General features: G+C 41.3%; 1 protein-coding gene across 2 annotated transcripts in view; it reads right to left on the bottom strand.

Moving 5' to 3' along the window:
• The window catches only part of ITGA8 (integrin subunit alpha 8), a 201,413-nt gene that overhangs the window by 79,098 nt on the left and 109,966 nt on the right, over nucleotides 1-12,349 (bottom strand). For both annotated transcript variants that reach the window (XM_073879876.1, XM_025853612.2), the window contains 2 exons: nucleotides 4,648-4,693; nucleotides 2,370-2,477 (listed from right to left, as the gene is read on the bottom strand). In XM_073879876.1, coding sequence (XP_073735977.1) covers nucleotides 2,370-2,477; nucleotides 4,648-4,693 — 154 coding nt within the window. The remainder of the gene's footprint in view (nucleotides 1-2,369; nucleotides 2,478-4,647; nucleotides 4,694-12,349) is intronic.

The following is a 12,349-nucleotide window of genomic DNA, read 5'->3' as shown; positions in this document are numbered from 1 at the left end:
GGGAAGCCTGCTTCTCCCTCTCCCACTCCCCCTGCTTGTGTTCCCTCTCTCGCTGTGTCTCTCTCTGTCAACTAAATAAATAAAATCTTTAAAAAATTTAAATTGCACTTTATATCAGAGCGTGCCACACCCAGATACTTGAAAGCATCCAGTGTAGGGTCCATTCAGTTGTGAACGTGGGAACACCAGACTCTTCGGGGAAATACTGAAGTCTTAGCACTCTTGCCCAAGGAGCTCCATTTCAGTGAATCACGCCAGGGTAACGACAGACGCTGGCTCTTTCACATATTTTCTCAGATCAGGTTTTCATTATAATACGTTATGGTTTTAAATCATTTAAAAATGTGCTTAGGGCATTTCCAAGCTACTTTCAAAAACTGGTAAAGGAGAGGACACGCCTCCCAGAATTGGGGAATGCCCAGGACGTTTTATCAAAGATTTCTTCAGGGTCTTCCTCACACCCCCACCCCCACCCCCGACCTCCACCGATGAAGGCTTTGACTCTGCTACGAACTCCTGTCAAAAGGCCATCAACAACACGCTGAGATTGGGTGGAAATAAGTCCTCTGGGTCAACACTGTTTTTTTCTGCATTCTGACATTCTCAGGAACTGAACATCCTGTCTGAGTTAGACCACACCTTCTGGAAAATGAGGGCAAATCTCAAACACTCCAAGTATTTGTTGATTTTTCAGAGGATATACCCTGCTGGCATTACCCAATATGACAGACTTCTGACCCTTGAGGACCCATGTATTGAGAAACAAAGTGGCATATTCTCAAGCTCTGTTACAACTGAATTCCATTTGTAGTTCCTTCAGATGACCAGCAAGGTTGAGAAGGAACACTTTCAAAAGGGATAGAAATCGCGTTCTCCCACGGCCTACCAAAGGAACCGCAATGCTACTAATATTCGTGATAATGAGATCAGGGCCACAACAATAGAGTTGGGAGTACAAAAATTGCTATTTTTATAATGTTTGCCTTTTGTCTAATTGTGCACACTAAATCACAAAACAGACGTGTGTTTTTAGCACAGGAAACTGAGCGATTTAACCGAAACCTATTTAAAAAAAAAAAAAAAAGTCTGGAAAGGGGTATCCATAAGCATATGCAAATGTAAGAGTCAAGGTATTTTATTCTATTTTCAGTTTGTTTAACATTTATTTTAGCATGCCAAGAATCCTGCTCTCTTTTGAGCAGGAATTTCTGCAAATGTTTTTATGCTTCTCCTCTCACTTGGAGCCTGTAGACTGGAGAAGTAGCCTTCAAGTAATAAGTTAACAACAAAAGATCAGCATCATGTGATAGATCCTTCTTTTTTTGTTTCAAAAGACTAACTCTATTTTTTCTATATCTGTATTTGTTTCTATCTCTCTATATAGAAAAACACTAGTGTACATTCATGCCTCCCATTCCAGATTAGCCCCACAAGAAATATTCTAGCTTTCTTCCTTTTTTATTTGTAACTTTCTTCTCTGACATTGAGAAATGTTGCTGCCATTATCCTCATCATATTTGCTTATATCTTCAATCTCTCTGAGTATTGTTATCTTAAAAAAATTTTTTAAGCGTAGTTGAAAAAATGTGACATTAGCTTCAGGTGTACAACAGTGATTTGACAAGTTTATACATCATGCTATGGTCACCGCCAAGTACAGCTACCATCTGTCCCATTACATTGCTATTATAATATCATTTACATTCCTCATGCTCTGCTTTTATTCCTGTTACTTACTCATTCCATAATTGGAAGCCTGTACCCCCCTCCCCCTTTTACCCATTTTGTCCAACCCCCACCCCCATCCCCTCTGGCAACCATCAGTTTGTTCTCTATATGTATAGTTCTGTTCTGCTTTTTGTTTGTTTATTCATGTTTTTTAGATTCCATTTATGAGTGGAATCATATGGTATTGGTCTTTCTCTATCTGATTTATTTCACTTAAAGTGATACCCTCTAGGTCCATTCATGCTGTCTCAAATGGGAAGATCTCATCTTTTTTTTTATGGCTGCGTAAAATTCATGTGTGTGTGTGTGTGTGTGTGTGTGTGTGTGTGTAGGGAGAGAGAGCGCAACATATTATATATATTGTAATTTGTATATATGGTAGTATTTTATATATGTAGTAATTATCTCTCTCCATATATATATATATATATATATATATATATATATCACATTTTCCTTATCCATTCAGAAAAACTAACTCTTTGTTACTTAAATTGGGTGCACAGACCCAGAGCATAACATTCGACTGGAGCTTTCCAGAGCTACAAAGTCTCAGGCCCCACCCCGGAAGCCGCATTACCACAAGAGGCCCAGGTGATCTGCATCCACATCAGAGTTGGAGAAGCACTGGGCTAACTCACCAGGCCACAGATGACAGAGACTCTGGAATCTGGCATGTTTTATTTTCCAGATTGATAATCATTGGGTGCAGCAAAAGCTGGGCATCCACGGTCACAACTGGTCTTGCTCTGCAGGGAGAAGACACAGGGTTATAATGAGCCACATGAGCGACACCCCACTTCCAGAGGCCACTGCCAACATTCCCAACCTTTGTGCCAAGAATTTGCCTCACTGTGTGAGCAGGTGGGCTCCAGACTTGACTCATTACCTTAAAACATATGTGGTAGCTCATGAATACAAATAAAGGATGCTATGGGTCCGTCAAGCAAAACCACATTCACGGAGCTGCTTTGTGTGTAGAGTGGGCTCCAGGTATTTTGGAGATATTGCTGTGAAGTGCGCTCTGTGATCTGCTATATTCGTATCTGAGGAAACACGTCATTCTATACTCACTCATGCCTGTAAGTCCTTGACTTTTGCAAATTTCCTTTCCTGATGGGCTGATGGTTTTTTATTTTGTTGGATAATTTTCTATCCAAGCTTTGCAGATTGAGCTAAGCACATAAGGGTGGGCTGACAAGATCACTGTTGTGCTTCACACCAGAGCCGTGGTTCTCAATCCTGACTGCATGAGGGAAGCACTCAAGGAGTTCCCAGAGAGGTCAAAAAACCTCAGGGGGTCAGGGCCAGGCATCAGAATGTTAACCAAACCCTCCAGGTGGTTCTAATGTGCAGCCAGGTGTGAGGAGAGGGACTAAATGTACAGCAAACTCAATTTTCACCAAGGTGAGGATAATAAGGCAAGCAAGTAACTCACGGGGGAAGGGGACTGGGCAATTTTTAAAGCTCCGTTCCAAGATAGGAGAGCTAAGAGCCAAGTCTCCAGATGACAATGTGAAATGATATTGCGTTGGGTAAGTTTTCCTCTGAGGGGAGGGAGGGCTGTGCTTTGGGACGGTGTGTGTTTAGGGCACGACTTTAAACAGTTTCATGACTACCACAACAGCCCCCCTGGGCATTTTCCTGAACTCCTTTACACTATTTATCTGTGCTTTGTTGCATAATTTTGTTTTTAATATTGTGTTAGCTTCAGTCCTTGAAAAAGCAGATGGTAAGACCGGGTTAGATGTGCAAGACAATCACTGGGGCAAATACCTATGAGGGAAAAAAAGGGCGGGAGTGGGGGGGCTGGCAGCCAGCCGTCAGACTGCGATGGAGGTCTGGTCCCTGTGAAGGAGTGAGGGAAGGAATGAGGACTGGGTGGTGGATTTAGACCTTAGCAACCAGCCCATGAGTTCATCAGCCCTGAGTGGGGCATCGTCATGGCCCCCGGACGCACAGCCCCATCCTTTAGGTACCTGAGCTTTCCAATCATCTGATTCTCTATAACCCAAAGTGGTGAGTGGTGGGTATACATCAGTCTATGAGTATGTCTTGGAACTGATGGAGAAAATCTCACTTACTCGAGGAGACCTAACTTTAGAATCGCACTGGGGCTTGGGCTAGGTTAGTATTATGTGCCCAGAACACGTGGGGCTGCTCTCTGCCTTTTGTTTTGATATCCTGATCTAATGTCTTGAATTCCTATAAAACTTTGTTTTTAAAAAGAAAAAAGAATCTAAAATTTTTGAGCACCCATTGTCTACCAGCAACTTACTATTCTGTGTACTTTACCTCCAGATTGCCACTTAATCCTCTTCACAACAATAAACTTCTAAAGCAACTATTGTTATTCCTCTTTAACAGACAGAAAAATCAGAGTCTCAGAAAGTTGCAGGAACTTGCCCAAGACTACACACGAGTGAGTGTGTGGAATGGCTAGGCTTTTGAATCTAGGCCTGTCAGATTTGAACTTTTGTTCAATACTTGTTTTTGGAGTATTATTTTGGTACATTCCATTCCCTAACTGAGTCTCCACACCTGATTTATATAAACCTCCTCCCACTGGTACCCCTTCTCTATAAGCACATGTTAATGCATTTCCAAGGCAAAGAGAAGAATTCAGACATAGTAACATCTAAAGAATGCATCATTTTATAAGTTCTGCTAAGATTCATATCTTCATTTAACATTATGTTGGTAGGGGCTGGAAGTTTGGTCATGAGGTATGAGATTAAAAAGACAGAGAGATGAAAGAAAGAACAGTTGAGAGCAAAACTTCCTCCAAACTTTAAAAAGAGCATCTAAATGTTCTCCAAAATAAATAGTCGGGATATAGTCTTGAAGGGGAAATGAGCAGCAAAAAGGAAATGCACTTGAAACAATTAGAGGAACATTTGCATACCACAAACCACGTACCTGTAAACAGCTACTTTTCCTGTTCCAAATGCACCTACAATTAAATCTAAAAAAAGACAAAAACTCAAAACACATGCACACATTTTATAGAAACAATCTAAGCTCATATTCATAAATAGCATACAGCGCATCCTGAAATGCTGATTGTAGAGTGAGGCTCATCCAGTAAGAGCAGTAAATTGCACCTTCCTTAAGACATTCTGGAAAGGATGTTGGAACTTCATTGTAACTCAGTAGGACACACAAACCAGTAGATCTCAATCCCTTCTGGACTCATGAAAGCCAGCTTTCTAGCAATGCTTTAAAAATGCATCATAACGCCACTTCTCCTATCCTCCAGACTGCAGGCCTACATCTTAAGGAAAGTGAAAGGGAAAAACCATGTGCTTTAGTGCCTGTATGTACTGGGCATGTTACACATCTTGTTTTCCCTTTCCCTCCAGCAAAGACCCTAAGAAGCTGGTCTTATTATTTATTACAAAATGGGACATTTCGACTGTCCATCCTTTTGACACAACGATTTGCTCTTTATGAATAGTGTGGATGGTGAGTACCCTCTTGGCAAAGGGATTGGTAGTTTATGAACTAATTAATGTGTCATTTTAATGATCTTAAATAACAACAACAACAACAACAACAACAATAATAATAAATAGCACATGTTGAACACTTACTCTAGGCCGGGAATTCTTTTGAAGGGTTGACCTTAATTATTCCTAATAAGAAGCTAGGAAGTCTCTAAAGTCTCTACTATTTGCACAGTTTTGCAGGTGGGTAAATGGAGGCTTAAGAAGGCGAACCTATAAATTCACTGAAGTCCACACTAGGCGAGAGGTGGGGCTGGTCTACGGCGGTTCTGGGTAACAGAACAATCTTAGGCTGTCTGAGGGGTATTGCTCACACTGATTGCAGTGCTTGGCTAAAACACAGGTAAAGCAGTCTGTTTTCCTAAATCTAATGTATAATGATTCCTCTTGGTAGATGCAACCAAACCAACATACAAATGACAATGGCTGAGCCTGTAGAATAAAATTTAGGTGTTGATATGAGAAAACTGGACCCGGTAGAAATAAGGGCCACAGAAGAAAACTTACACAGTTGAGACCATAAGTGGTTAATCCTAGGAGAGCAGAAATGAAAATGAAAAAAAAAAAAAAAAAAGAGGAGGACTTCTCTGGCCAGTCCATATGGAAAACCAATCAAGGAATTAATTGGTTTAATGGAGTCTGCACAGGAAAATGATTTGTAGCCACGTTCCCTCGGCACTCACCTTTCCTGGACGTAGGAGCAGCATCGGACTGCAAGCATGATTCCCCTTGGAGGCCGGAAGTGACCCTGGCCTGAGCCCTCAGCTAATGATGGATGGAAACAGGCGATAACCAGGAACGGCTGCTTCCTTACCCCTCCAGTGGGATAACTCTGGAAGCACGTTCTTCCCTGTCTCCCACATGTCCCCAGCTCCCACTACCCACTGTGTCAACCTGTTTCATATCCATCTTCCTTCCCGTGGCCTTCTTCCTCCTCCCTTAGCAATGTTTCTTCGGACCATTTCTCACATGACCCACTTGTTTTCTAAATCCTTGTCTTAATGTCTGTGCTGGAAGAACCCAACCTAAAACAACAACAGTTCTTACTAAAAATGTTTGTTTTTCAAAAGAAAGGGACTTCAACATGTTCCAGGTTAAAACCACAGTTGAGATGTCTCGTGTTTTATAGACACAGAGCCAGATTCAGATCATGGGTTCGAGACTGGACTCCCAAACTCTGTATCTAAAAATGTGCGTATGCGAATGTTCAAAGAAGTCAAATGCAGTTCATTTCGAAGAATTCTTTATTAGTGAGATTAAAAGACACAGTAAGAAAAAAGACAATGTGACCAGCTATGGCTGATGGCATGAAATAGTCTTTTCCAAAGATTCAAGTCTTTGAAGCCAGAAGCCAAAGTTTCCGAGTCTACCAATTTTTAAAATTGTATCAGAGTTTGAACTTTTTCAAATATTTTCACATTTATTTTTTCCTGTTACATTCCTCTCTTCCAGCATATCCATGCATTTTTGCTATGTCAGGGGAAGAAGAGCTACTGATCTGAGGAAATGTGAACTCTGTTCTCCCTGTGTACCATGCTCTCCAGGAGTTACACAGAACACCGGTGGCCCTCAGCCTGATCCCTATCTATTGACCTGACACCAGACAAGAGAGTTCCATTATGAAAACTGATTCTAGAGGAATTATGTGCTTTGTTTTTGGGGGCTCCAAATATGGTGAAATATTAATATACCAAGATTAGATACTTTATAAAAGATGAATTTTAATGATGGACTCCTCTGGAAATGGCCAAGAAAACAAGACTGTGAGCTCTTCCAGGGCAGAAATCTTTCTTTGGGCTCACATATCACAACTACCTCATGGAATGGTAGAGGGTGAAATAAATGAAGGAAGAAAGAAAGAATCTTTGCATCCACAGTACCAGGCACTGGGCCAGATTGGGAACAGAGGCTTTATAAATACTTGAAATAAGAGAATAAGCAATAATGAGATAATGTACTAAAGATGAGCAAGGTGAAGAAAATGGGACAGTTGTTAAGACAGGCTCATGGAAACCGTAGTTAAATTCTGCTGGGTTTCTGCATATGTGAGTGTGCACGGATGCACGTGCACACACACACACACACACACACAGAAGCTCCAGATGCTAGAAAATTCCAGAAAGTACAGAAGCTGCATCACAACTCGATCATCATTTTAGACAAGAAGATGAGAGACACCCCCTGAGAGTAATGAGCAAGAGGCCTTTTCCTTTAGAAACTTTGATTCCTGTGCCTCAGGGTGGGAATTTTACTTCTCTGGAAAAATAAAGTAACTGGCAAAAAAGTCCACAATTTTCTTCATGAGAATGCGGCCACAGTTATTCAGAGGCCAAGAAAACAGTTATCTACCAGGAAAGTATGTTTGCCTTTGGAGACACCACCTTGGTATTGTGCCTGCTGGAAAAGGCCAGAAACATTTATGCTTAGGACCTTAAACTTCTGGGATCTCTCTAAGGGGGAGAATTGATCTGCCAATTTGTGTTCCTAACTGATTTGCCCTTTCAAAATATGTGATTTGTTTTAATAAGTACTATGTGGTTTCCATATACATATATACATATATATATACACACACATAGTTATATGATCCTTATATACATACATATATATTGATATTTGTGTATGTATGTATGTCTATCCACATATACATGTCTGTACAGATAGACATGTACATATATTCATGTATATATGCACATACACACTACTTTTTTAATCTTACATAATTCCGTCATGCTTAGGAATTTAAAGGATAATCTGAAGAGAAAGTAATTTTTGTACTGATACTTGGGATTTGTAACTCTGCAAACTTTCTTTCTTGCTTTGAGATAACAGGTCTTATACCATTATCTAATGTTTATTTTCCTTTCTTCTAGAAACTTCTTAAGGGCAGATTCTGAAAACAAACAAAAAATTTTGCCTTTATATAAGACACAGCTATTTTTTTTTTCTTGAAGAAATAACTGGTGACTAAGATCCGTTCTTTCCCCTTAATCTAAAATTATTCCCAAAATGCTGGAGCCCTTTGTTATCACCTCACTTTGCCTGGGAAACGGTTTATTTTCCTTTTGGCCTTTGATGAAACAACTGCGTACTTTTAAGGATTCAAAAAGGGGAACATTAGCATGAATGCAGGCTCAGTTGGCAAGAAAAAATAACCCTAAAAATGTGAGGTCATAGGATATGTATTACACCTCTGTTCTGTATTCTATTTCTCCAAAATTATTATTATTAAACGAGGAAGAAGAAAAGAGCCAAGCTTTTAAAGTGGTACTTGGACTATAGAGTCTGATTTGATTAACCTAGGAAGGAAATTTTAGAGTTGGAAGAAGTTCTATGTGAAACAGCTTTGTTTTGAGTGTGGGTGTAGGTGGGCAGGAGGGAGTGGAAACTTTCTAGGGGTGAGGGGACAGGGGCCAATGGGAGGGGAGACAGCAGGAAGAGCAGCTACAGTAATGCGTTACAGGATCACTCAGAATCCTTTAGTGGAAAGTCCCTTTGGCCATCCAAGCGTCTACATTTCACAAGATGTGAGCCTTCTTACTTTTCCTTCTTACTCTCTGGTCTCGTTGAGAAATGTACTAATGCTTATGTCTGTGGCTAAAGATGCCGTCAGAGCCCTCCTTTTATATTTTGGAATTAAGAAACATTTACTATTTTAGAATAATCCTAGACAATGAGAATTGCCATAAGGAACTTCCAAACAATTGAGAAATATGGTAACGTACAGCTAATAGTTGTATAAAAAGATTACAATGACCCCAGACAGAAGGCCTCCTTAAACGTGACCAAAACAATGTGGAAATCACAAAGGAATTTTAAAGTGTAAACTCTTTTGCAAAAAGTCAAAGCAGGGTCCAAAGAGAAATGAAAGGAATGGGGGAAGATGTTTATAATGTATATGCCTGATCAGATGTGAGTATTTTTCAATGCTTACAAGAATGTCTGGCACATAGTAAAATAAATAAATATTAATTATTATTAACCCTAATTCATACTGAGCCCACACAAATTAATAATAAAACTATAAACAGTCTAATAAAAAGGTTGTAAAGAGGCAATTCACATAAAAATAAATAGCCATGACCAATAAATATATAAAAAGATGATCAGCCTCATTAGTCAGCAAAGAAATCCAAATGAAAGGAACAATGAGATACCATTTTTGACCTTTCCATCAGAAGAGATGAAGGATTTGTGGCAGGCAGCGTTGGGCGAGGACTGAGAACTCAGGCTGTCTGTGAGAGGGGAGGTAAATGGGCACAATTTTCTTGGAAGGAAGTTTGCCAATTGGTCTGACAAGGCAAACTTTTTGCCCTGGCATTTGCACTTCTAGGAATTTGTCCTGAGGCTCTGTTGGATAATTGTGTAGACATGCGTCAGCCAAAAGCTAGCTTTCTAAGCACTTTGAGTATATGAATTCTTTAGTTATAATAATCCCAGGAGGTGCATACTTTAATTATTCCCATTTGAAAATGAGGAAAATGAGATACAGAGAAGCGAACTAGAGAAGGGGACAAGGCCAAGTTTAAGCCCAGGCAGTCTGGCTGCAGAGCCAACATGCTTTCCTATTTTACCATGCTGCTTCCCAAAAGCCCATCTCCAGGCCATTTTTTCTCTCTTTAAAAATTTTTAAAATTAAGTATATTATACATACAGTAAATTGCATCCTTTCTAGTGTCCTGTTCTAAGAGCTTTGATCAATGCATCCAGTCATATAACCACCACCACGATCAAGAACAGTTCCATCATCCTAAAATGTCATCTATGCTGCCTGTCATTGAACCTGCCCCACCCGCAGCCCTGGCATCCACGAATGTGTTTTCCAGAATGGCAGAGAAATGGAAGCGCACGGTAGGTAGCCTTTTGGGTCTGGCTTCCTTCACAATCAGCTCAGCGCATCTGAGAGTCATCCACCACGTTGGGTATGTCATGAGTTCACTCCCTTTTCTTGCTGAGCAGGGTTCCACTGTGTGGATGGCCCACAGTCTGTCCATCCCTGGCTAGTGGTCACTTGAGTTGTGTCCGGTTTGGGGAAAGTCACTAGAACCACGCATGCACAGTTATTTTGTGTATCTACAGGCTGAGTTTGATTTGTAAATTCTCTTGTTGAATCTCTCTAACATCTTTGAAGCCCTCTTTTAAAGCAGTGTTTGATTTCAAGTGGAAAATTACAGAACGGAGGGTAAAAAATCGGGAATTCTAAATTCCAGTTCACTTTGCCGCTGGTTTCCTAATGACTCGGGGCAAGTCGCTATTCTCTGCCAAATGTCTGGTGAAATCTTCAAGGTTCTCATCGTTCAAGAAAGCCACGAGCTCGGCAGGACTGGTTGGGGCTGCACAACTGTGCCTTGTCTGCCCTGTTCCGGCCCCGCACTCCTCTGTGCCTGTTGGTCAGCCTTGCTCCTGCAGAGTTTGCCTCTCCTCCTGTCCCCATGATGGGACGGCCAGTTTCTGGCTTTCTCCCTGGCTTACCCAGACTAGGGCCTCAGGCCTGCTTACCCCCATGACTCAGCTCCCTGAGTTCATGATCGAAAGACTTCTGGGTCCTGTCCTAACGTTACTCCTGTTCACAGTTCACAGAATCCCCTCCAGGCCCTTCTCCTCACTGTCCAGGCACCATCTCTGCTCAGCCCTCCCCACGGCGCACAAGTGTTTTCAAGACAAATGGTGGTCATCCAGCAGAATTGTTCACCTGGACCCACCCGGGCTCTGCTCATTTTCCTACAGGGATGCTCTTCAGAGAAACGGTGGGATTAAAGATGATGTATAAAATGATGGGGTTAAAGGTGGTGAGTAAATATGGCAATGTTGACTTGTAAGAAGGTTATGAAATTGGCTTAAGTGTTTGGCACTGGAGAAACAGCTCATGTCTGTGGGAAGCAGGCATTTAGATAAGTCTCCTTGAGTTTGGCAAATGCGTTAATCTAAAAATAGAGGCCGCCTTTCTTCCTTGCTTTTTTATTGCAACATGCAAAATATTCCTGAGAGGAAGGTTATGAGTTGAGGAAGAAGTGCTTGGAAAAAAAAAAATGCATGGTTTTATCCCAGAAAGTAATAATCCTAACAATCTGTCTGAAATGCTTCCAAATGAACTCTGAAGAAAAACATTTATGAGTTGGAATGCAGTATTAGGTTGCAACATTCTAATTTACTGAGAGTTTATTTTCCTTTTAAAAAAAATCCCACATAAAATAAGACTGACATATCAAATGATGAGTCTGCCACCTTAGTAAAACAGTTTTCCAAACGTTATCGGCGTCCTGCGGCTGCAAGAAGCAGCTTTTTCCCTCGGCTATTGCTTGATGCTTTACTCGTTGCATTCTGTGTCACCGAATTAAAGGCATTTCACTTCATCCTTGGCGTGGCCACACTTCCAATAAGTGTGCTGTCTAGTCAGTTGCTCAAAGTCTTGGAGAAAAGTATGTTTGTTTAGGAACAGTCCCATTTAGAAGTGGCTGCCTATTGGGAAGGATTTCGGGCTGTAGAAGGGCTTGTTATCTCATGAGACCTTTGCCCCACCTCCAGCCTGATAGATAAAAGCCCAGGATTAAAACATTGTGGGACTTTCTAAGTCTGTTAAGTGTTAAGAGACTGAATTGTGTCCCCTCTCCCAGAGTTTATATGTTGAGGTCCTAACCGCTGGTACCTCAGAATGTGACTGTATTTGGAGAAAAAAAAGAAATTAAGTTAAAATGAGGACACGAGGGGGGCCCTAATCTAAGAGGCCCGCACAGGCCCACTGAAAGGGAAGGCTATGTGAGGACACAAAGAGAAAACAGCCATCTAGAAGCCAAGGAGAGAGGCCTCAGAAGAAAGGAACCCTAACCACATCTTGATCTTGGACTTGTAGCCTCCAGAACCATGAGGAGATAGATTTCTATTGTTTGAGCCACCCAGTGTGTGGTGCTTTGCAATGGCAGCCATAGCAGACTGATACACTAAAATACACATTTATAGAGTTGCAAGGGAAGCAGGAGAGGAAGAGAAGAACATTTATGCAGTGGTTCCCTCATTCAGACTCCTTACTGAACACCCACCACGAGCCAAGTCCTGCCCCAGGTGCCACAGATTCAGCAGAGGGTGAGCAGATGCACCCCTTGCCCTTGAGGCATTCA

Source organism: Callorhinus ursinus, unplaced genomic scaffold, assembly GCF_003265705.2.
Source record: "Callorhinus ursinus isolate GAN/ISIS: 27379988/994484 unplaced genomic scaffold, GSC_fseal_2.0 scaffold36, whole genome shotgun sequence".
NCBI lineage: Eukaryota > Metazoa > Chordata > Mammalia > Carnivora > Otariidae > Callorhinus > Callorhinus ursinus.
The sequence above is the reverse complement of the archived record's forward strand: the minus strand, read 5'-3'. Positions and strand labels throughout refer to the sequence as shown.